The sequence below is a fragment of the Fringilla coelebs genome (assembly GCF_963513975.1).
Source record: "Fringilla coelebs genome assembly, chromosome: 1".
NCBI lineage: Eukaryota > Metazoa > Chordata > Aves > Passeriformes > Fringillidae > Fringilla > Fringilla coelebs.
In genome coordinates this window covers 113,370,529-113,396,938 of record NC_140028.1, presented here as the reverse complement: position 1 = coordinate 113,396,938, position 26,410 = coordinate 113,370,529, and the positions used below count along the sequence as shown (strand labels likewise).

The 26,410-nt window shown below is 38.6% G+C and overlaps 1 protein-coding gene across 2 annotated transcripts; it reads right to left on the bottom strand.

Annotated features, from left to right (window-relative positions):
* Positions 1 to 568: 568 nt before the first annotated feature.
* On the bottom strand, positions 569 to 24,557 carry AZI2 (5-azacytidine induced 2). 2 transcript variants are annotated; one of them, XM_084222810.1, is made up of 9 exons: positions 24,351 to 24,557; positions 21,643 to 21,694; positions 15,903 to 16,132; positions 13,329 to 13,454; positions 12,905 to 13,004; positions 11,088 to 11,236; positions 8,591 to 8,652; positions 5,746 to 5,861; positions 569 to 2,924 (listed from the first exon to the last, which is right to left on the bottom strand). In XM_084222810.1, exons 3-9 carry the CDS (start codon positions 16,125 to 16,127, stop codon positions 2,536 to 2,538), a joined length of 1,167 nt encoding a protein of 388 aa, XP_084078936.1. In that variant the 5' UTR covers positions 16,128 to 16,132; positions 21,643 to 21,694; positions 24,351 to 24,557; the 3' UTR covers positions 569 to 2,535. The 2 variants fall into 2 exon arrangements, with proteins under 2 accessions (XP_084078936.1, XP_084078935.1); XM_084222809.1 differs by lacking the exon at positions 21,643 to 21,694.
* Between the last annotated feature and the right edge of the window lie 1,853 nt (positions 24,558 to 26,410).

Sequence of the window (26,410 nt, the reverse complement as noted above, 5' to 3'; positions counted from 1 at the left end):
AGATGCTTCACAAGCCAGCGAGCTCCCAAGTGACTCCAAGTCTGGGGACTTCCTCTTCAAATGTTACAGCTTGGACATGGCAGTGAGTGATTGGATTGGAAATGCTGCCTGCAGCAAACTCTCTGCCATCGGTCCCTCTTCTCCCTAGTTAGCAGCAGCACTCCTGAAGTCCCTCTCATCAAACATTGCTGCTTCCTTCTCCACCCTGGGAAGGAACACAGAATATAGAACCAAGGGTCAAATGCAAAACCTGGAAATTCTCAGGCTCTGCACAGAAAATCCTAATTTTAATTTCATACAGGATAGAACAGGCTGACTGGGAACCTTTTCACACAAGTAGTCAAAGGTAACTAAATCCTTCAGGTTTTGACATCCAGGAGGATACTTCTCCCAGAAGATGCTGAAGCAGACTACAGCAGATGGCTGATTTTTTTTCCTTGAGTCAAAGCAATGAACCTCAAATCTAATTGTCTGTATTTGGAATAACATTTATACATAATAAAGGAATTAAAACTTCAGCAAAAAATTTTGTGCCAAATACGGAAAGGAGATTTGTTAGTGAAACAAATTTCAAACAAAAATAAATTTATTTAATATCTTACAGAGTAGAATTCCTTCATTGCACAAATAATATTAATGCCTGTTGAATATTACATTCCTTAATAAAAAACCTCTGTAATATTGAGGTGGGGGACCCCAAAAGTAAACTACATCAGAACTAGGTACCATATAGCTTATGCAGCCACATGAGAAATGTTTTCTTTGTTATTACATAGGTAGTTGATTCTATCAGCTAAAGCCTAGTGACTTGGATTTGTTTTATGCATATTGGATTTTGTTCTATTACTTTCCAAGAGATTGTACTCCCCTGAGTCAGCTGTGTTCATTGGTCAGAATAAATTCCAGCATCTGACACCATTTCCATTAATCACAGACAAGCCAGTATACGTGAGCAAGATAATAGAAAGATAAAAACAATATCTGGTGAATGGAAACATTGTTTATGCATGCTGCTTGTACTACAGGAGAAGGTATCTGGAAGGCATTTTTTTTTGCCTTTGATAGACAGAGTGAAAGATGGGCTCTGTGTGAAGTACTTACTGTGCAGGGGAGGGTGTGTGGAACCACACAGGTCACGTAGCACCCTCGTAACACTTCTACAGCCCATCATTATTACTATGGCTGTGCTACAGCCACAGCTTCCCCTTGTATTTGCAAGCCATCTTAAGATAATTAGCTACTAAACAGCTGTGAAATTAATTTTTATTACTTTGATGTTAAGCTGAATACTTCATCCACCCACACATTTGTAAATAGCATATTCAGTATTAAATATCTTCCTGGCCATTACAAGTTAGGTATCATGGATCTAAAATACAATGCATTTTTCTTCCACTTTTTGAGCAGTCATTTCACTTAACCCTGTTATTAAGCCAGATATGAAGCAGAGCAGTTTACAAAAAGAAAAAAAAAAGCATAAATTATATTTGTCTAAAAACAGTTCATGGCCTTAAGAGGAAAAAAAATAATGAAAAAGTAGTGCCTAGACACCCCTAATCTATAAAGCAGGTAGCTGGAATTTGAGTTGCTCTGGTTCTCAGGGGCATACTAAAGACACCACAAAAATACCTATTTTTGTATATCAACAATGCAACAACACCAAGTCTGATTAAATTAAGGCTTTGTTTCTTTAACAAAAGAAAAATTAGTAGCCTTCACCACCACCAGGAATGAAGAGTCAGAGTTGTGGTGCTGTGCAAAGGAGGCACAATATGGAAAACTGCACTGTGAGCACACTGGGTCTGTAGCAGCAGCTCCCTTCAGCAGGAACTGAGGGAAGCAAGCTGAACCTCCAGGATGCACAGTGTTCAGCAGCAGCTTTACTTACGGTCCTTCACCATTCACAATCAAGCCCTAAATGAGGCAATCGAAACAGGATAGCCTAAGGGTGGTTCTTCTCCTGCCACTCTCTCATATAAATCAAGGCTGGAACAAAAAACAAACCAAACTCACCTTTCTTAGTTAAATATTACAGAAAAATGCATTTGCAAACCAGAGGAATCAAAGCTAATTGAAAGGAGGAAGGAAGAGAGAATCCAATTCTTCATATTATCTCTTATTCTGAAAAAGAACACTGTCAAAATATAAGCTCAGAGCTGGTACAAGTTCTAATACTGGATACCAAGTATTTTCTTGATGATATACAAATAGCAAACAAATGCAGAACTGGATTATTTTGTTTTATTCCACAAACTCACTTTTCATTGTAACCTTTAGCAAATGTATGTCATTTGCAGTACAAGACTATCTAGGCCCCATGCTAGATTTCTCTGTATTTACATTATACCAGCACAGCTTTAACATCAAGGAACTCACTCCTGATTTACAGCAGAGGAAGACTAGACTTTCTGATTTGGAACTAGAATTAAAAATAAAGAAAGAACATTTCAAGCAATTTCTCTCCTTAAAAGTTCGAGTATTAAGGTGCCTATTCAGAATCACTCCAAAAATGCCTCAGTTCATTCTAAAACTTGTTTAACTCTTGTGGAGACAGTTTTGATTATACTGATCCAGGTAATCTGCTGGACAGTTTAACAAAGTTGGATTATTTTTCATTTCCCAAAACATATTCTCATTGGGCTTTGGAGGACTTGGAAACACCCAGGAATTATCTTCCAGAGAGCTCTTTCCGTAGGAATGGTGTTCCTGAAACATTCTGCCATCAGCTGGAATTGGTCTCTCATCTGTCCAAGCTTGTAGGGTCACCCTTTCTGATGGGACACTGGCATCTCTCAGCAGAGGGGGAGACACAGCATTGCCGAGGGCTTTATCGTTTTGTGACAGGTTTTTATAGACTACCCCAGATGTCAAATTCACCTTTGAAATGTTCAAGTCAACACATTGCACTGGGTCAGTACAGGCAGCTGAAGGAAGAAGATAAAAAAAGATTTTAAAATGGCATTATCTAATGCATTTTTCATGTACCCCAAATGTACTACAGTCTAGCAGGAACGTTAAACACAGTTTCTTCAAGCCACAAGTTTTTGGACCATATTCAGTAACTACTTGAAATCTAAAAACAACATACTACCCTCACCAGTCTCAAGATGAACCCAAAAATGTGAAATCACAATGTCTAAAACACACCCAACTCCAAGGGTATCCAACTCCCGTTTCAACACAGATAAACTGTTGGATCTTCCTGACCAGATTGAAATGAATGCTGAAACTGAGACTATTTTCACATGCTTGGAGAAATCATCCAGATGCAGAAGACTGAATGCTTCTCCCTATTCTACTGATTCTTTACCAGGTTGTATTCTTGTGCCATCCAGAACCCGAACTCTCACTGCCCATGAAGCAGTAAGAGGGAAACATGTGGTGTTCACAGGTTCTCTTGTCTGACTTTTAAAAGTAAAATGACAGACTGCAATGTTCAGCCATGTGACATCCCAGAGGAGTTTTAAATTGTTAGGCAGGGGGGAATTTTGAAACAGAACAGGATCTACCTGAAATGGAAGAGCTGTATCTTCAACACACATTTGAACATATGGCCAAATATAAGCAGGTCATTTTGTTTTGTAATGATAATGTACATAAACATGTAATCAGAGTAGATTCATGCTTCCTGAGTTAAAACTCAATCTTACATAAAGTTTTCTAGTGCAGCTGTTAATCTGGAGCTTAATTTTAACTTTTGTTCTTAAGGGACAGAAAAAGAAGTTGATATCTTGGTCAAAGAATACAACTTCTGTTTGTCACAATAAATTAAAATTTGTGGATGTCAGCCCAAACCACTCTCCAATAGCATGAGCATCATGTCTGAAAGAAATGCTAAGGCACTGCATTTGGCATTTTTGTGCTGGCAGGTGTAAAGCAATTTGAGGCCTACAGACTGTTAAAAGTTCAAGAAAAATAGAATCCACAGAAAACAGATTGAAAATGTACAAAAAAAACCCCCCAACCCAAAACCCCCCAAAAAACCAACTAAAACCACACAAATAAAAACCAACCAAAAAAAAAAACCAAAAAACAAACAAACAAACAAAAAAAACCCAAAAAACCAAACAAGAAAAAAATAAACAAAAAACCCCACCCCATCCCACAAGCACACCCATTTGTTGAAAATTCCTCCATACATAACATACATAAAACGCCTCTGTACATTTTAAGTAGAATCCACATGTTAACTGATACTGTTCACGTACCACACAAAGTAATGAACACGTGTTCTGCAGAATTAATGCACCTCTGACAATGGCAGCTGGTTTGTAGATGCCAAAAGTCAGTACTAGAGGTGTAGGAATTGGAAGGTTTCAGGCAATTGTATCCATATTTTGCATAAGCCAAGATTTGTCTATAAATATAAGCAAAGATATGTCTGTATTGCATTCATAAGTGTGGCTGATGAGCAAGATCAGACCGGTTCACTCTCACATACTTCTGAAAAATTACTGAAAAAAGTCTACAGATGAAAAGGCAAAAGTCCACTGTTTCCTGATCAATCAAGAATGCCTTCTATGGCTGTGGATGAACAACTGCAGAAAATGAGTCTCCTCATCAAGAAGAGAAAAATAAGTAGTTGTGTAGTGGCAAGACAGGTAACTCCATATTAAAAGTAAGGACATAAAGACTGTATATGATCACATCAAACCTTGACAGATTTAAGATTATTTAGACTCATTCAGTTCCCAGTTTCTCTGCTGCAGTTATTTGACAAACATGTTTTAGAATTGTAGGAACACAGACTCACCTGGTAACAATATGGCCAAGTCTACAAAATGGGTTGACAGTTTGTATCAGCCAAGTACCAGAGACAAAGTGATCATTAGTCACTGCTGACCACAAAGGCAGGGACTGCTCGGGAGGTGAATCCTGTCATTACCTCACTGAGCTGTTTAGAAACAAAATGTCTTGATCTGGTAATGGACAGGGACATCAGAGACTGTCACCAGTACATTGTAACCAAGTTCACTGTCTTCCACCAGTATTCTGAGCACAGTAAAGACCACAATTGAAGTGAGCAGCAAACAAAGGAAATTAACTCTTTACCACAGTTTGTTTGCCTGATAGTCTAGCATTTGGCTTGAGAGAAACATATGTATGGAACAGAAAAACTGTCTGATGATGTGCTCACGGAAATTTTAAATACTTATGTGAAAAATATTTAACCCTTAAAATTATGTAAGGCAGTTTTGTTTCCCCAGTATTCTAACATTCAGAAAATGTCACACTGTGTAGCATTCTGTTAGAAAAGACAACTTTTCTGAATACAATATAAAGAAATAGGGAACCATAATGAATTTCAGTCTTTTAAGGCCTAACTTTAAAATGTTGCAAATTTAATACTTCATATATTCTGACTGGGAAAATAAGACTGCATTTGCGAAAAGATTTTTTCCCCCCTAATATGAAGTAGTTGTGGTAAAAGGTCAAATACGAGTAAACTTAACACCTCAGCCTTGTGCACATAAGCAACACTTGACTGAGAAAAAAGCCACAAGGGGAACAGAATACAGTACTGAAGAAAAAACACATCAGCAACACCTTTATGTGTGAAGTTGACCAGTATGAGACAGAAGCAAAAGCAGAAAATGGGGAAGCTGGAACCATAATACAGTCTAGCTTATCAACTTCAATTGATGAGATTCTGATAAGATATGATAGCTGGTTTATTTTTAAAATGCTACAGCTTGCATCAATGGTCTGTGTTTGTAAGGTCTGTTACTGCCAACACTGACTTGCCTTTCTTGGCTCCTGGTGGGTTCCTTTTCAGTTTTCGTAGGATCTCGGCTTGCTTGTCAGTCACTACACGTAAATTGGACATTTCTCTCTTCAGGTCCCAATATGTTTGTTGCAAACTTTCAAAACAAAAATTTATTACAAGTTAAATATTGCTGCCTCTAAAGCAGCCTAATAACATGCTATCAAGTGTTGACTGTTAATAAATTGTTCTGCAAATTTTGTTGGAGTACCATAACTGTAACTGGACTGAACAGTACTGAGAATTACCTTAAACAGATGGACCTTTGTATATAATTTGATTCTTCCCTATTGCAATATATAATGCATTATATATTGACATACTAGGTAAAAATAATAATTTAAACTCTCCAAAGGAAAGAAATATGAAGCTTACGTTTCATTTCAGTATCTGAAACTAACCATCTTGCAATAAAACCAGTCATCTCAAAGGAATACTTTATTTAAAGTGACACCAAGTTATAAAAAAGGTTATAAAAAACTCTGAATACCTTTCAATAAATGACCACATACCCCAACACATATTATGAGCCTAGTAATATTGATTGATTTTAATTTCAAATAATCAAAAGCCAGTATTTGGGTCTCATACCATGCACACTGCTACACTAAATTCAGTCTAAATACCCGAGACCCAAACTGAGCATACACACAGGGTCCAATCTAAAATATAAACTATACTCTTTCATATTCAAGGCCTCCAATTTATGTTAATACACTGCCTGGTCAGACAATGTAAAAAATCATGTTCCAATTCATTCTCTAAGACAGCATAATACAAGAAACTTATTTAGCAACAGCAGGACTGTTCCAACACTGATGTTTCAGGTTAATAACTGGTAAGAAAAATTAAGAGGGGAAAAAAAAAGTCAGCATCACCATATGTTTCTTGGTAAAATTTCTAGCAAAGGCTCACTGAATATCACATTTATGTTGATTAATAATTAACTTCGTGTTCAAAGACATAAGGATGTAGTTACTTCAACTTAAACATGAATGCAATGATTTAATGTTTTTTTAATTATTAACATTCTACCAAAACACATCCATTGAAGACAAATACAATGGATAAGAGTTTCCAGAATTTTTTCTTCCTCCCTACATTCACTAAAAGACATTTATTTGAAAACAGCTCAGTATCCCAAACTATTGAGATGAGTAAGAATGAATAAGCTTTATAACTGTATGTAACCCTATCCTTCAAAAAAAGCAATATAAAATCACTCCTGCATGAAATATCAAGCACAAATGTTCAAAATCACTCTGAGAAGTGCCTATAATGCAAGTCAACACTAAGAGAGTTCCCTTAGAACAAAGAAATAGAACTTCTATCCACAGAAATACTTCCCCAGAATACAAACGTTCATCATAAAGTTCTGTTAAAGAACACAGGAAGGTGTTATTTTAATAAATAATGTATTAAGTGTCAGCAGTTCTGACAGAAAGTTAAAATTTTCAGAATTGATATTTCAAGAAGTTCAGATAAACCTGTGGCCTTTCTACTGCAGACTCCTTTTGGCTCTTTCAACTCTTAAGAGATGACAACTTAATTTTAAAGCTGATGTGGCAACCACACTTCCTTAATTCTCATATTTTGATCTAAAAAATAAGATCAAAAACTTTAGTTATGTCAAACCAGAACTGTCCAATATTTAACAGAGAAGTGGTAAATATAGCAACAGCTGAAATGTCTGCCATGTCTGCCACCAACTAGAAGGAAAGTGCTTGGATCAGTTTTTTAAACCACATTCAGCACTTTTACAATCATCTTGCAAAGGGCTGCAGGTACCACAATTCCACTTAAATCACATGCAATTGATTTTAATTGTTTTTGTGGATACTGGCCTAGAATCCCATTGCAAAGCCTAATTTTCAAGGAATTTGTAATTGAAAACCAAGGACTCCCTGTGCCTGGAGGTTTATCCTATACTGCCTTCTAACATGTAATATGAACCTTCACTATGACAGCCAGTTTAAATGTACAGCAAATTAGATTTTTTACACTGAGAATTTAAAGTCAGATTTGCAGGCTGCTCACAAGTATGAAGTAACTAGTTTCCAGAAAGTTAACTAGGTACAAATGCCTCATTTCTTATAAAAAGCAGGACTGCTTGCTTTAAAATGTTTCTCATAGGAGGTTTTTCAAGTGTTTTCTCCACAGATTTTTGGATGGGCTTACATATTTATTACACGTTTAGTATTTACATTACAATAAACACTATATTGTCCATATGCTATTTTAGATGGCTGCCACCTGAGCACCACTTGGTGGAATAAATCTGCTCTGATCAGTAATTATTTCTGATCAGTTTGATCAGAGCAGTGATCAAAGCGATAACTGCTGTGTCTTGAGAGAACATCTTTCATCAGGCATGTGAGGCTGACAGCAAAGCTCCAGGAGGAACCACAGGAATAAGTATCCAGTCAAGGTGAAAGGACAAAGTGTGATTTGTGTGTAGTGTGTGCATTGTTAGCCTCACTGCACCAGAGAACAGATGATGGGAAGTGTCTGTATGTTCTCTTTCAGTGGCTGAAAAGTCTCTTCAACACCCAAGGAAGCACCAAGGCCTGGCATTGTGAAGGGCTGCTCTTCCCTCTGGTGGAAAATGCTGTAAGTGCACCAACAGGCATAACTATGTAAATATTCATCATCCTGAACTACAAACACAAGAAAGAAAAAAAATGTACAATGATCTTGCTGAATAACTCTACCTAGACTTTCAATGAAATTATATAACTTGAAATAACACACCTGAAGAATCTGCAAGAATAATTTACTTGCTCAAACAACTGTCCCTCAGTAAACTGAAAATAAAGTATTTCATACCTCTGGATGTCTTGCCTTTGAAGGTGGTCTCCATGTAATGGATTTTCTTCTTGAGCCTGGTCCTGCATAACAAAGTGAAGGGAAGACAGAGAATGAATGAACATGATTTCAGATCTTCTCTCTCAAACAACAGCAGTGAAACTCCGAAATTCACAAGTAGTCTTCATCTGTGTTAGCTGCAGTGGGTTTCAAAAGTAGGTTTCAATTCTAGTAAGAATTTCCACTAAAAAATGCTTAAACTACCCTACTTATATGAAGGCATTGCTCAGCCACGTCCATACTCTTCTTTCTGGAAACAGCTGAACTCTCAGAGATTGATTACTTTCTTAAATGGACATGTCTTCTTAAATGACAAGTCTTTCTCAATTTCTGCTTTTTAAACAGTCTCTTTTTTTGTTCTTTCTCTGTCACAGTATATAAAGATCCTTAACTTAAAGGAAGCTGTTTCAGTATAGATTTACTTCCACAAGTTAGTTTTATGACAGAACATAATTTATCTCTTCAGCCTGAAAGACTGCTTTAAAATTGCACATATAGGCAGCCACACCGAATTTACCAGGACTGTTTAACAAATCAAACATTGGGCTCATTTTGTTAGCTGTGCTTCTATTAGACCCTCATTTGTGATGAGCTCCCTCCCTTTCATATTCCTTCTTTCCATGTTCCCTTCCTATCATTCCCTCTAGCCAAAGCTCTTATGGATTTGATCCCTTTACAGTGGCTTTAAGGCAGGCTGCACATATTTCAAGCAACTTGTCAATACAATGTACACACTGCATGAACTACAATGTAAAACTTGAGTAAGACTATATAAAAGTACAGAAAAATAGAAAGTACACTTGCCTAAGGTAGAAAACATTTGAAAACATGTTTTCCTGTTTTCATTTTCATTATTACTTACTTTCATTACATGTTAGCTAAACTAACTAATGTAATGAAAATAATTAATAATGAAAATACCAGCTGAGTTGAAATAATGCTGATTTGTCAGTGCCCATTGATCACACTTGACTGTATTTCATCTGACAGATTTTCCCCTCCTGAACTTTCTCACCATCTCCCAAAGATTTAAATTCATAGCATAAAAAAGTTGCACTGTATTACCCCATATTTGAAAACATGCACTTTATTTCCTGTATTAAGCAGTTACCAGGATCAAGAAGAAATTATATTAAAGACAAACAAAAAAACAGCCCGCCCCCCCCCCCCCCCCCCAAAAAAACCAACGAACGTAAACCCCCCAAACCTCCCAAAACAAAACAAAAAGCTGTTCCCTGTATTTGTTCTGTGCAACAAAAGCTGCTGGCATAAGCATTATTTAAACAGTGTCACATGCAGTATTCCTTACAAATGCTATTTTAGTCTGTTCTCTCTGACATCATTCACTCTCACAATACAATCTGCAATTATTTATGCAGCTGTTCCTCTGTTCTAGAGTTACCCAAAGACACCAGAACTTCACACAGGTTACAGCAAGCCTACAAGTTATTGAAAGCACCTGAAATAGCTCCAGACCCAAGTGAAATAACCAACAGTAAGGGAATTTAACAAAACACCTCACATGCTTTATCCCCACCTAGTGGAAAAACTGAAACTCACTCAAATGCTGTGTGATTCCAGATTACATAACCATAAGGAATCTAAAACAGTCTGCCTCCTCAAACAATGACATTTAAATGTTTTACATTCACTGTGTAACTTCAGTGTGACTGCAGAGTCCTAGAGACTGGCACTGTACCTTCCATCAAAGCTAAGATGGAAAGCAGAAAGAATGCACTAGACAATAACTTAGTGCTTTTTGTTACTGTTATCTTAATTTTCTTTTTGAGATCCTAACATCATCTAGGTTACAAAATCTGTCCCTCAGAACAGATATCTGCCCCATAAATTGCAGGGAAGATGCCAAAAGAGGTACTTTCCTGACAAGCTTCATGCAACTACCCTAAAGAAAAGCACCAGACCTCCTTAAACAAAGTTCATGACATCTTAAAACATTAGCATCCCATTGCTGTTTAAAAAAAAAAAAGTAAGAGAGGCCAGTTTTTGCCCAAACTTTCTTAGTAGCCCAGCTTACATAGAACTTCAGCAGCTACTTATAAAAAATCCTAAAGCTTTATTTTCTGTTGTTATATGGGCAATGGCTGGGAAATCTCACTTGTATAGAATCATAGAATATCTGGAGTTAGAAGTGACCTGTAAGAATTACCTTAACTCCTTGCTCACTGCAGGACTACCTAAAGCTAAACTTTCTAATTAAGAGCGTTATCCAGACACTTCTTAAATTTGGACAGGCTTGATGCCATGAACACCCCCCTGAGGAGCCTGTCCCTATTTCCAAGAAATATTACAGTCTATGAAAATATTTAAGGTTAATTTTACCAAGATATTAATCTTTCACTCAATTGTATACTTCATATTTTTGTTAACCCTTGATTTTTTTTGACCTTGGGATTTAAAACTAACCATTCATACAAAAACTCCTTAAAAATTAAGGTACCTTCTGCTTGGAATTTTGCAACTCCTTCCTGAGACTGTTGCACTCTTCCTTGAGTTTTTCTAGATCCTGTTCCAGACTATGCACTTTCAGGTCACTGTTCAGCTTCTCTAATTCCCAGTTAGCCGGAGTACAATTCAGACTTTTTATCACTGTAAAGAAGACAAGCAAGACAATTAGATTCCAATCTTAGTCCAAAGAACATAATTCAATATGCAAGATCCTCTTCTATCATCCCATGCCCTACAAAAACATTGTATTCTGAAGAAATTGAGTCTGTGGCAACAGGGAAATATAACACTAGTAACGGTATTGGCAGAGGTGGTCTATTTTCTGGGTTTAAAGCATGAAGCCCTACTTTCTAGAAATGTACTGGACATTTGACACAGAGAAAAAGGAGGTACTAGCACAAAAAGGCACTGGAAATTAAAAAATCAATTTATGGCAAATACACATCATATATGCCAACTTGCATACTTACACGCTGTGAAAACATGAGTCTTTTTGCCCTCAGATTTGTATTATTACATCACTTACCATTAAGTTTTCCCCAAGTTTAACATCAAGAAGTTCCACACAGAACAACAAAAGATACAATCCAAACAAAACGGGAAAGCATAAAAGTTAACAAATCTTGTTAGACTGTAGCAATTCACACGGTAAGAAGCAACCTAAGCTGATCAGCAACCTAAGCTGATCAGATCAGCAGCAGTGCATTGGTGAGACAGCAAGAAAAGGATGTGACAGGAAGAAAACCCACAAGTCTTCAACTGTGTGGTACACTTGTTTCCAGATTTAATAGTTTAAACAGCCTTAAGTTACACTGATTCTTTTTTTTTTTAAAACAAGGTACTCAGAGTCCACTTGCGAGTAAAACTGAGTTACAAATAAGGAAATCATCAAATTTTCAGAGCTCTTACAAACTTTACAATTCTTACCTTCTGAAACAATGACATCCTCAACAGTGATACTAGCACTACCTGCAATTTGTTTTTCTAGGTTTAAACATTTGTGCAATTGAAGTAGTGCATTACATGCTTAAGGTCCTTTTGGAGAGTAACGAAATTCAAGCACAGCTATACTCAAAAGTGCCTTTCAAATGACTGCATTTGTACAGACTCTGAAGTCAGTCCATACTCTAACCTTATACAGATGGCATTTTCTTGTAACTAAATTATCAAGGGGTGTTTTTCCTTCCATGGTGTTTTGTTTTACGCATCTATCACATACAGAGCGCTCTTTACAACTGCAGTAAGAGATGCTGGATTTGGGCTTTTGGAATTGCCAGGACATAGTGTTAGTTTCTCCTTCCTCTTTTCACCAGGCTCTCTACAACCAACATCCTTCTATTTTTCCTCATTTCCCAGCCAGCTAAGTAACTGTTGGCAACTGCAGCTGTTGCTATACAACATCCTCTTGTATTTGTCGTATCCAACAGTGAGACAAAGCAATATACAGGACCCTCTGTAGGTGCCAGAGGAAATGGGATTGACTGGAATGATCTTTATACTTGAACAGGCCTCTGCCCTGCTCTGAGGAAAAGGTGGTGGGATCCAGAGCTGTATATGACACAGCCTATAAACTGTTAGGTGGTGCCCATTTCTCAAATTTGTAAATCACTTAGGGTGGGAGAACACAACAGCCTCAGAACATATGTGTCACCATTCATGAGAATGAAGACAAGTTCCAAGTACCTCACTGCTGTTCATGCCTCTCTTACCTCACCCCTATATAGGGTTAAACCTCTTCATGCCCCGAGATCACAATATAACCTCTATGGCTCCTCAACATACTTAAAGATGAAGTAACCAAATGCATACCTTGCTGAGTTTCCACTTCAGTTCTTAGTTGTAACAGCTCTACTTCTTTAGATTGCAACTGTTCATTCAAGTTTTTCAAGGATTCCGCACTTTCCTTTGCCTATTTTCAGAGGAGAGAAAAACCCCAACCCAAAATAATTTGTGAAGCATTTTTCTATCATGTCTGACAATTCAATATTTTAGAACAAATACAACAACAAAAAATATTGCTTTGATTTTTTTTTAAAGCATTATTCTGGCCCAGTAATAAAACTGAGGTACTTTAAATCGTTATTTCTACGGAAAGTATTGTCATGTACTTTAAAAGAGTGATAAAACCAACACCGCAGATCTTGAGAATATAAAGTTCATTCTACAGTAAACATGTACTAACTATGCAGTACTGATAAAGCAAGCACTGAAGCCACTACTTAAAAAGGCACACCATTTTTTCCAGTTTGCTTTTCAGATGGTCGCGGTCGATGCAGGCCTCTCGATAGGCTTGGTACGCCTTATTGACTTGTTCCCGCCCAACTGAGCTGCATTCCTCTTCCATCCGGGAGCCAAGCACCTGAACATTCAACACACAGGAGAAGTGAGAAGTTTTGTATGTTATGCTGGGAACTGCAAAATTTTAAAAAGGCAGTGGTACAGCCTGCAATATTAATCTAACAGCTCTTCCTTTTTTTGCAGTTTAGATAACAAATTAATCAAATACACTGATATGGGCCAAAGTTTTTTACAAAAATGCAGCAAAGGCTGTCTACAGATTCTGAAATCTCTAACAATGCTTAATGCTCACTAATTTATAGAATCATAGAGCAGTTTGAGTTGGAAGAGGACATTTAAAAGCTCATCTAGTCCAACCCCCCTGCCATGGACAGGGACACTTTCTAGTAGACTGCTATGAGTTCACTCCTATCAGTGGTTAAAAACCATTACTAAGTTATCATTACTGCCACGAACAATCCCTTAATCATATTTTTTCCAGGCTCCAAAAAAATGTAAACTGGTTTTTGAAAAAGGAGTTTTAAGCATATAAATGCACAACACACAAAGTTCAAAGGAAGCCAAACATAATTTCTTAAATGCTTCATAATGTAAATAAAGACCTTTTTTCAGTGTATTTATGTACAAAAAGCCAAAGCAGAATAATTTTACAAATATCTATAACTTTCAGATCGCCACCATCTTACTGCCTGCTATGGCAAGAGACAAGCAAGACAGAATAACCACACCCACTGGATTGCTATAAAAAAAGGAACAGTTAAAATACATTCAGTGTTTTTAATAAGACAGAAAGTAAAGAAGTCTTACATCAAATTATATCCATTCATATAAAAAATTCTTGCTATAATTAAGTATTGTGTTTTCCTTTTCATTCTTTTTATCCTGAACACTTCCTTTACGTATACCTCTTGCAGATATTCACAACAGATTTGCACATATTTTCTTAAAAATTAGGAGTCACACACAAAAAAAAAATTACTAAAATAAAGCATTGACACTCATATCTACTTTAATTATCTCCTCTTTTAAGTGTTTGCTTGAAAGAAAGTATGGAAAAACAGGCCACAAAGATAGGAAGCTCCTGCCCTTTGCTTTTTTTTTTTTTTTTGGTACATGTATGACTTCTTTTAAGTTTTGTCCTTTATATTTTCTCCCCCTAAAAAAACTTTCTGGAAGTTTCCATGCACGTTGCAATAATAAACTCTGAAGGGGTAACTCCCCATATATTTTTTAAGCATACAGGTACATTAGCTATTGACAAAGTCACTAACAGCCTTGGCCTTGTCAGTACCTCTCCCTCATAGAAACACTGCAGTAGTATTCACATACAAAAAAGTTTTCTCTACAGAAAACAAAGCAGCATCTTCAAGAAAATTAAGCTACACCAGGCCAAACCAAAACACAGAAGACAAAAGGAATTGTCAAGGTCAAATCCTGTTTATTGTGATTCTGAGTAACAACATAAAAGATGTTACACTTGGCATGGTTCAGGTCTAAAGCTCTAGTCCTATTCCCAACATCCCCCTAAACTTCATATAAAGACAGTCTTGAGATGGTTTTTCTTTTTGAGAAAAACCTCAATCCAGCCTTCACCAAGAATTCCCAAATAAGTGTCTCAAAGCTGTGCCAAGTGTGACTCAAGTTCTTCATTCCAATGCCACAAAATAATACACACTTGGAAAGCTTTTAAGAGTCAGTAGCACAGTAAGGAGAAAGTCCTAAAAATGTCTCAGCTCTAACACTAGGATCTATCTTTGCATCTTACATAAGAAAGCAATCTATCAAAGTCAAGAACTTCTGCAGTACAAAGACACTTGGTGCTCTGAACAATGGATGTACATTTTATCACGGCATTCCTTACTTGGAGAGAAAAACCTATGCTCTGGTCAATTTTTAGCTTTAATGACCTTCACTAGTTTATGGCCATGAGAAACTGCCTATAAAACAAAATCCAATCTTCATTTACATTTCAGAATTACTGCATCAAAAGCCAGCCAGCCAGCATCTATATTAGGCATTGCAACTTTGCATTTCACACTTGAGGCTGTGATTAGCTAGACCTAGCTGTATATTCTTACCAACCAATTTTTCCTTATCATTTTGATATGCCCAAGGGTCTTTTGATAGACAATTCCTGGATTCTGATAATTTGCACCTCACTGTTCAACAATACTGTGTCACATGCGCCCAAGCTAATAAACACCATGAAGAGGCACACAAACTACAGTGACAAATTCTATGCAACTACACATCTGTCTGAATCAGCCACTGTCTTTGCATTGCATCATATATATGCCCAGTGAGAATCAAAAATGCCAGTATGACCCAACTACACCACCAGAGGAACAAACTGCATTTCACTTAAATAAATAAAACAATTAATAAAAACTTTTTAACATAAAAATGATTTCAAGTATATATTCCAAATCCTTAACCTTCATCTCTGCCATCCAGCCAAGAGCAAAAAAGAAGCTGCTACCAGAAACTGGTATATCAACTATTTTCTTACCTTCTCTTCTAAAATTCTCACTTTTTTTTTCAAGAAGGAGTTCTCCTTCTCTGTCTCCTTCAGTCGTTTCTTGATATCTTCATATGCAGTGACAAGTGCAAAGTGTGAGGCAACAGACTCATCTCCACTATAGGATGGAACAGGAATATCGCTGTCTCTCTTGTGAGCATTGTCTGCTTTTTCATGGTTCAAAATACAGATGTCATCCTCTACCAACTCCTCCATGACAGCTGTTAAAAAGACAGATATAAGTGCTAAGTTTTCACAAAGACAAATTCATCAAGAGTCTGAAAACCTTCCAAAATAATACTGCAGGGTGTTTAACTATGACAAGACAAGACAAGACTGAATGATCAGGAAGTATCTTAATATCGCAGAAAAATCTTGAAATCCATTTCACCTTGAAAATACACTGTTTAGAAAAGACACATTTCACCTTGAGATAAATATTTTGAATACCTATCAGATGTATGAACCCTCAAATTAATTTTTATTAAGTCTTAACACCAATGTAGAATTTGGCTGGTACCAACTATCTGAACTCCAAAGGAATATTATATCAGAGCTTTTGCAAGCCAGCACTGCACAGTAAAACAGTACAGTTCCAACAAACCAACTAACTCCTGTGGTTCCTGAGCACAAGCGCCAAAGCCTCTTTATTTTTGAATGCAAATACTTATATTTTCCTGAAACTTCAAAACAATCTTATATTACACTTGTATTTGTCATTAAAGAGACTGCATGAGTAGCTATTCTTTCCCTGGTCACAACAGAAAACCTCCTTCTGAACAACTACAGTAATTTTTGACTGAAAATATGATGAGAATGAAAACATGCACAGTAACATGACCTGCCTCAGTATGTGTGGAGAAAACTGACAATAATCTGATCCTTAGTAAAGTGTCACTCTAAAATACCAGGAAGATCCACCTGAATGACAAATGCAAAGGAGATGTTACACTGAGTTTTTGTTGCAACTTAAGTCATTCAGCAACAGCAAAATATTCAATAAGAAAATACAATCTTAAAGAAATTCTATTTATTTTCTTGAGCAACAGGTCTCAATGGAAAATCCCCAAAAGCATTTTCCCTAATAGTTACAAGTTATCTGGAACAAGTTTTGAGGTTTATTTAAAAAAAGCCAACCTCCAAAATGCAAAAACAACCAACCAAACCCAGACACATCTCATTTAGTTATGAATATCAAGATTACTTGTATTCCTATGCAGTACTAAGAAATGCTACAAAGTGCCTGATAACACCACCCCCCTTTACACAAACTAGTCATGTGACTTCTACAAAAAGTAGACTTTTATTTTTTTCCCTTCAACAAATCCTTAGGTTCCTGATGATTCGCTAATGAACCAAAAGAAATGCTGGAATGAAAGAATTGAGCATAATGAAGACAGCTTTTTGTACAGCAGGAAAAACTTCAACAGAAAACCGACTTGACCAGCAGAACTTTGCAGAAAAGGCAGGCAGTGAAAAAAACCCACAGTCACAATTGCTGCTTCTACTGTGTATTTGCTATTTGAATTCAAACTAAACTTCCATTTGTTTATAGATTACAAGAAGTAAAGGCCTGGAGCTTGTCTGTATGGTCAAATTTCTCTCACCATGCTGGAAAGCTTTCCGAGTGCAGCACTATGAAGAGCTGTAGAACAGCTACTGCTGAAGAACAGTGCTGTTATCACATTTGTCTCAATTTGCTCCAAGCCAGTTAGACAACGTGATAAAAAACTGTGACAGCTCATTTCTACTAAATAAGACAGCAGTGGAGTCTTTCAACAGTGAAAAAAAGACAAGAACACTACAAACCAAAGCTGAACTCCTTTTAATGGTTATGTTCAGGAGGTGAATGGATGCCTTGCATGTTGTGTTTGATGCCTTCTGACAAAAAAAAGTAGCCTAAGCTTCCCTTGCTTGTTGTCCTGCCTTGAATATTCTGAGATTTTTGTGATATTTAAGTAGAAAGAACCCTGCAAGAAAGGTTTGCTTCCTTTTCATTGTAGGCACAGTATCACTCCATGCACAAGGTGACCTTGACCAAAAGCACCACATCATTCAAACTGCATTAACTGACTGAAGGAATTGCTCATTTTGTCTTCCAAGATGAGCATAACATACCAGCTTATCCTCCCCCATTTCACCAAAGGCTCTGCAAGTCTTGTCACCCATCTCATCAAATTCCCAAGAGCTTGCCCTCTCAAGGCAACACATCTCCTTTTCTTGGAACGCTTGACTCAAAAGTCGTTAAAGAAGTGTCACAGCTTATCATTATCTCTCAAAGAAAGCAGCAAATTTGTGACCTTGTACATAACACAGATCTTTGTCCCCATGCTTTCCTATAGCTCCTAAACCTGAGAATCATACATTCCCTATTTCTTGCACACATCAGTGCTACCAGGAGATGGCAATATGGGAAAACGGGACCATATTTATTCTGCATTTTGTTAACCAAAAGCGCCTTTATGAGCCTCCAAGCGAGAAACACCTTCCAAATAAGACTCAGCATACACAAATACTATTTTATAAATACAAGTACACAGCTAACCTGCACCAGTTAGGAAGACCAGTTACTCTAACATTTTTTTACTTGAAAGATCTATTTAATTTACAGGATCATTCAACTCTGGTTCTCTGATGCTGCTCTCTAAGCCAGAACATGAGATTATTTAGAAGAGAAGCATATAATTCCACATAATTCAAAGGGACTTTGCATGCTTTTCTAAATTTCTACACTGAAGATAACACTTCCAAAAAATCCAATATACATATTTTTACTAACTATATTGCATACTAAGTGATGACAAGATGCCATTAAACAGTTCAAGATCAGCAGTACTATAAAAGGCCATGGTGAAATGCACAGCTCACCCAGCTTTTTTTGCTGTCAGGATACACAAAAGCCCTCAGTATAGAAAAAGGGGCTACGTCTGTAAGAAATCCCTGACTCCAGCTGTAGTCTTTAACTTCACCCAAGGACAGGAATCAAAATTTAGATTCCCCAGTACTATAATACCTCATTTAAAAAATATGAACCGACAGCAACAATCAAATAAGTATTTTGATTATTCCACAGGTTACAGCTCCTCAAATCTGGAAGAAGGATGCCAGAAGGTCTTTCAGGATGGTTCACCAAGTCCTGCCACAGACTTCTGCCCTGTTTTAATCTGTTTGACTTCTCCTAATTCAAAATCACATTCGTATGCACTGCTGACACTCTGAAACACCTGAGTGAATACTGACCTCTCTGGAGCTGCAATTCATGAGATAATCTGTCCTACAGTAGCCAGTTCAAGTGAAAGATTTCTCACTAAAATATTTTAAGTAATATACTGACAAGTTAATGTCTCTGAATACAATTGATATCCATCTTGGCTTCCTTAAGGCAAACTTCACAATCCCATTTACCACACATCCCATCCTAAGAAAGGTCTTCTTAACAGTTTTTACTCCCTTTACTTCAGCACAGTAGCTAACTATTTTGCCTGTGATAAATATATTTCATTTACACTTTAGAACGATCTGCACACAAAACAGCCTACTTAAAAGGACTTTAATCTTTATGTCCAAAACTAAATACGTTAAATGAGTACCAGTACTACTGTCTGTATTAACTAACTAATGTTTAAAAGCCAACAAACAAAAAATCCAACCTGAATACACTGTTGACAGGAAACAGCATTAAGTCCTAGCAGGACTAATTATGTTTATAAGCAAATGAGTTTGAAGAGGTGGCACCACTGAAGTTTTCTTTCACACAATGTGAAGAACAGAAGAACTAACAGAAACCATTTCTGTTGCTCAACATAGGTTATAGAACAGCTTTGATTCAATACACTGAGTATTTTGAGCAAAATAATGTTTTCCCATATCTTACTAATGCTTGGCAGAAACATCACTTTTCTCTTTAAAGAGCTTTAAGAACACTAGTCATTAACACCATGGGAGGCAGTTAAATATAAAACACATTCTACATACAAGGAACATGGGATGCAGAGGCTCTAATACCAAACAGACCACTGCACAAACAGAGCTCTGCAGTTTGAAATGCTAATCTTATTCTCGGATCAGAAGGAGAGATAGTAAAAGGAGGATTACATTAAATTTTTCCCAGTATGAAGCAGATTCTCATTTTGGCCTAATGGTTGACTTGAAAGAGAATAAAACAGTTCTCAAAATATTTCCAAATATCAAATGCAAATAATTTCAAGATGGTTGTTTTCCTGTTTGCCTTCCAGACTTGAAGAGTTTGACTTCCTAATGGTAATTTGAACAGTTTCCAGCTGTTGATAACAACAGCATAATTTTTGTACGGATTTATCTTGCCTTACAGAGAAGGGTATACATAAATGCATGTAACCATTAAAAAACCCTTTAAATTCAAGAAATGCCTTTGAACCAAAGGAATCCTGAGTGAGCATGTTACAACCTTCACCTCAATTTCAGAAAAGCTGTACTGTTTTTTTCTTCTTTTTTTAGAAGATACTTCAGCAGAGCAAGGAATAATACAGAATTCCTGTGGCCAGCATCAAAAACTCCACACGGTACTTGGAGCATATGACACAAGATGTTAAAACAAGCAAGACTTCCAGTCTCTTAAAGCATCCATCACTTTGCACCTCTCCTTCAGAAATCTTAGGTTCACTTTGATTCCAGTTGTGAACAGACTGTTCTACAGAGAAAGGCATCACTTTTTTACACATACTTGCTCCACTTTAGAGTAATAAAAATTCTCACACGCACACCCACATCTCAGCAGCTGCTACTTTGGCCGCTGTTCATTCTCCCCTATGGCCAAAGTCCACCCCTCCCAGCGAGTCCCAGAGCACAGGGGAACACCCAATGTACTGGGTACTCCTTCAGAAACACGTCAGCATGCGAGCTACATCTCACCTCCACAGCACTTTCGTTTTATTGCCTTCAGGAAATGGAAACTCACTGTCTCTGAGCTCACACACCAGATCACTGTAGCTCATCTATCCTGAACATCTGGGTAAGCTACAAAAGCCAAGTAAAATCTCCTTAGGTACAACAGGCAATTTTTTTCAATCTCAAGGTTTTTACAATAAATAATCTACTCTCACAAGGACCAGAAAAGCAATAAAAAGCCCATTTTACTACAGAAGCGCTTGATAAATTTTACTTTCTCTGAACAGTGTCAGACTCCAGTACCTCCACTGCTAATTTGCAAACCTTATGCATCCTCAGTGTAATATATTCAATCTGCTTTTCTGTGGATGCTGTCACCATAATCACTCTCCCTGACAACTACCTGAAAAGGGGGAAAATAAAAATCCAGAAGTAGGAATCAATAAAATATTATCCTTTCAGCATCACATAATCCTGTTTATTAAACTATTATGTTTACTGTTGAAAGTAATTAAAAGCAGTACTGTCAAACCTAAGTAGGAGCAAAATGGCTTTTGGCTGTTTAACATTTCTACCACCAAATATAAGTATCTTGAAAGGTTACTGAAACCCTTATTTTGCTGTTCATTCATTCCCACTTCAAAAGGTTTATAAGGAATAACAATTTCCAAAAGTTTAGAGGGCTTGTTTTGGATTTTTTTTTTCATACCTTCTTTTGTAAACCAAACAGCAGGTCCTACCTCCCAATCACAAGTTTCCTTCTATTCAATTAAATAGGTTAATTACCATTCAGTAAGTTCACAAGTTCAGTGATAAGCCTTTTGTAATTGTATTAACTTTTAATTCAAGTGGAAATGTGCCTCACCTGTTACAGCTACTGGAAGGCAAGTGAGTCTCACCGATGGCCCTTGATCATCCTGCAACTCACAACATCTGTAGGTTTACAAGACACAAATGGACAAGATGCCAGCAAATCTGATTCAGGCTCCCTTTTACAAGGGGACCAGATGATCTTCCCAGGTCCTTTTCAACTTGGGCTGTCTTCTAAAATTCTATATTCAGATTTAGATAGCAATATTTGAGACAAACCTGGTAATTTGAACTTAAGTTCCACTTAACAGCTTCTAAGTGGATGACTTTGAATATTCAAGCCTCCTTTATGCTTCACCTACCCACTCAAACTTTATTTCTTCTCCCCAAAGGTCCTGCCAAATTTTAGCTGCATCTACAATTTCATACACTAAGAACTCCATATAAAAACATTGTATAATCATATAAATTACTTAATTAATGCAATTATAGTATAAATATTTAGCAAAAACATAAGACTGAGTACAAAGTGAACCATGGATAATGGACATAGCTATGGAGTTGAGCAGAACTCCCCACTGACTCCTACCAAGCTGGTCCCTATCCTGACCCCTTTGTTAATCCCAGCATTGCCATTTTAGCAAACTGGATCTCATTATCACTGTTTTAATCAATATGGACTGTCAGACTTTCCCTGTGAAAGAATGAGAACATATATCAAAAGGTAAACCCACATTGCATTTTATCCTGTTTCCTTCTACATGTTCTCTTTTTTTCTTCAAATTCTGTTCTAAAGAAACCATATGAATAGCATGTGCAGCGACAGGGGAGTTTCCCCTTTCCCAAATAGGCGGCCCACAATCTCCAATTCAATGCATCTCTTGAAATAATACAAACAAATGTTACTGCATTTGCAACTCTATGATTTTCCAAAGCTCTGAGATGAAATAATTCTATTTCTCTGCCCTGAATACACTAAGTACAGTTTGTTAATATATTTCACCAATAATTTTCACACTTTCCCCACCTTTTGAGTGACACATGTAACAGATGTACTGAAAACCAAAGTAGAATACTTGCTGAAATTTAGGCAATCTTAAAACTATTTCTCATTTATTACCCATTTTTGCTGCACAAAGATGTCACTTCACCCTCTTTGCTCTTTTGAAAAACTTTTTACTATTTAATTTTCATTGTAAAACATAACCTAGCTAGCACTTGAGCAATGGTCACCTCACACTTTTCTAAGCTACAGATGTAGCAAACAAGGTTCTGAATAATTATGATTTTAGCAAAAAATACAGGTGTTGGGAGTGAGAAGGTGGCTAAACTCTTCATATAGTTTAATCTAGAGTTCAGTGAATCAGTGTTTTCTGCCTTCTGACTTCACTGAGAGTTTAGATGAAAAAATTCTGCTTAGAATTTGAGGCAATAATTATCTACTTAAGCTATAGGGCAATTATCTGATAAACACTTCTAACAAAAGTGCTGTTATTAAACAGCAATTATTCCAAGAACAAAAAGTAGTCATAGATTTCTTTTAGTTTCTACAGTAATTCCAGTAGAATTACTAAAACTCTAAAATAGATGTTGGAACAGATAACTTGAATTTTTAGCAGCAGAAGCATGTGACCATACACCACTATCCCGGAAATGACAAGTTTCCCATAGCCCATAACAACATCTCCCACAAAAATGTCTCAGAAGAGAAACTGACCTTTGGAGTCCAGAACAGACTTTACTGTCCTGGCAGTAATTCTCCCCTAACTCTGCTTTTTCCAGAGTCTGTTTCCAGCACACTGATTTTACTGCATACATACATACAGTGAAAGGCAGTGGGGAAATGAAAGAATTCCTTAAGAAACAAAAAACTCCTAAAAGCCCTCACTGGAACAGTTGATACTCACTTCTAAGTTACTAGAGGACCAATTCATTTATGGAGATTAGGGTATTTTCTCTACCAGGTGAAACAGCAGGATTTCAAGAGGCAATTTTAAAAAAGTTTAAAGCACCACTAGCACACACAACTACCTCAATGCTCATCTACACTTCCTTCTTCCAAACTAACATAGCCTGCAGCACCTGTGTTCCTGTCAGCTCCAAAATTCCATGTTTCTGTTTTCACACCCGTAGTTTGCTCATTTCCTTTGCCAGACTGCTCTGTACCAAGGCACAAACTGCAGATCCAAGAACCCACCCAGTTTTTCAGCTTGATCAGAGGCAGCTTTGTAACCAGCCTACCCGAGGCCCAACCCCAACTTGCTGGCGGTACCTGTAAGCCTTGCTCACCCTCCCGCCACGGGATGACTCCTTATTCCAGCCAAGTGTGACTGGGCAGGGCACGGCACAAGACCGGCAGGCTGCTCCTTCTGCAACTCAGGAAGTTCCACTTCAACATGAGAAGGAACTTTATATGAAGGAGGCAGAGCACTGGAACAGGCTGACCAGGGAGGGCGTGGAGTCTCCCTCTCTGGAGTCACTCAAAACCCACCTGCACGCATTCCTGTGTCACCTGTAACCTGCGCGAGGTGACCCTGCCTCGGCAGCGGGGCTGGACTACATGATCTCCCTTCCAACCCTCACAATTCTGGGCTTCTACGAGGACGACTATATTTTAAGGGGAGAAACGAAAGACCAGCCTCTTTCCCCAGCGGGAATCGCTCCTCTTCCACGGGGCACGAAGCTTTACAGCACCCCGGGGGTACCCCAGCCGGGGGAGCCCCGGCCGGGGCCGCCCCGCGTTCCCCCCGCGCCGGGACCAACCTGTCCGGGCCCCGCTCGGCCGGGCGGGTCAGCGGCGGGCGCTCAGCTGGGCGGGGAGGCAGCGCCGCCCCTCGCGGTCTCCGCTCGGGCCCCTTCGGACGCCCATGGCCCCCAGGCCACCGGCCCGGCCGCGGTTTCGGCCTCCGCCACCGCGGGGAATTCCCGGGGCTCGGCGCCGCCCCCGCCGCCTTCGAGGAAGTCAACAAACGCCGCTCACGGTCCCCGCCAACGGGCGCGCGCCGCTCCCGGAAGGAGAGAGGCGGCCCCGCCGCCTGAGCGGGCCGGAGGAGGGAGGGCGGACTGCAAATCCCGGCGTGCAAGCGGGCCGCCGCCCCGCCCAGCCGAGCGCTGGCTCCGCCCATCCGGGGTGGGGCTGCCGCCGGCCCCGAGCGGCCTGGGAGCTGCTGCGGGTCAGCGTTCCCACCTGGAGCGGTCTGACAGAATCACGGGGTTGTTAGAGATGGAAGGGACCTTTGGAGATCATCCAGGCCCAGCCCCCTGCCAAGGCAGGGTCACCACGAACACTGCTACATTAAGGCGTCCAGGTGGGTTTGGAATTCCTTCCGAGAGGGAGACTCCCCGACCTCCCTGGTCAGCCAGTTCCAGTGCTCTGCCTCTTCAGTGTAGAGAAGTTCTTCCCCATGCTGAGGTGAAACGTCCTGTGTTTCAGTTTATGGCCATTGGTCTCTGTCCTGTCTCTGGCACCATCCTCTTGGCATCCACATCTAAGATATTTATATGCACTAATGAGATCCTCTCTCAGAACAGGCCCAACTCCCACAGTCTCTCCTTAAAAGAGAGACCCCTGAGGGTCCCACTGAGGGACCCTTTCCAGTAGCTCTTTGTCTTTCTTGTATTGAGGAACCCAGAACCGGGTACAGCACTCTCATCTGGCAAGGATACAGATGTGCTCTCTGCCAGTGCCCACTCTTCTAGCACCACTGGGCATCTCCACAAGCAGGCAGCCGCTAAAAACCCGCTTTTCTCCCTTTTCTGAGGCACACTGCACTCCCTGCTATCATTCAAAACAAGGCTGTAGCAAAGCAATAAAGATCGGTGACTTGCAGTGGGAGCTGCCCCCAGCTTGCTCCAAATACTCCTCAGCAGAGGAGCCCATCCAATTCACATTCTTCAAACTCTTTCCAGCTTCTTGAGAAGTTACACCTGCACACAGCTGAAGAACTAGTGAGACATGGTGTAACATTTTACATTCGTAGTCTTAATTTTTTTTCTCCCCACAAGGCAGAGATGAAAGGCAATGGATGCTCTGTTGCTACAGCAGGGTGAAAGATCATCTCATGTAACCTCATCTGCCAAAAACACAGCTTTTGTTCCTCCACCAAGGTCGAAGTGAAGCAAGAATAAATCTAGATTACAGATCAGGACCTCAGTTACAGGGAATAAAAACAAGCTGATTCAACAAGCCTAATGTAGATCTACAGGGGAGAGCAGCTGTGCTCTTCAAGACTAATTTAAAACTAACAGGAGTTTCCTTTGCTGCTAAAAAAACAAGCAGTTTGCTTTTATGTTGTGAGAGTTCTTTAGCCAAATCCCAAAGGACTTTTGGCAACTGTGCCACAAAGTCAGCTGGAGCAAGGGAAGTGTACTAACGTGCCAAATTGATGTATATATGGAAAAATGTTGCAATATTGAGTACTCCTTAAATGCTTAAAGACCAAATGGAAACAGGACTCCTGCTGTGGGTAGGGAATTCTTGTTTGGACAAGAATGTAATTTAAAAACCAAAACCACAAGTTCTCCATTAATCATGCTCAAAGGCCTCAAAACAAATTTTTAAAAAGTTTGTAGCATACTACCACTACTAAGATTTTCACTAGAAGTTTATGTTACATGTAAATTGCTTTTTATTTTATGAACCAAAGTAGCACAATGCTACTTTCTGCTATATTTCTTACCAAGAGCAGCAGCCTTCAGTTGAAGGGCAAAAAATACTATTTCCAAGTTAACACCTCTTTGTAACAATTCATATGACATGGATACACATGGATACATGTGTTGCATGTCATTAAGATGCAGAGCAGAGGTTTTACTACATGGAT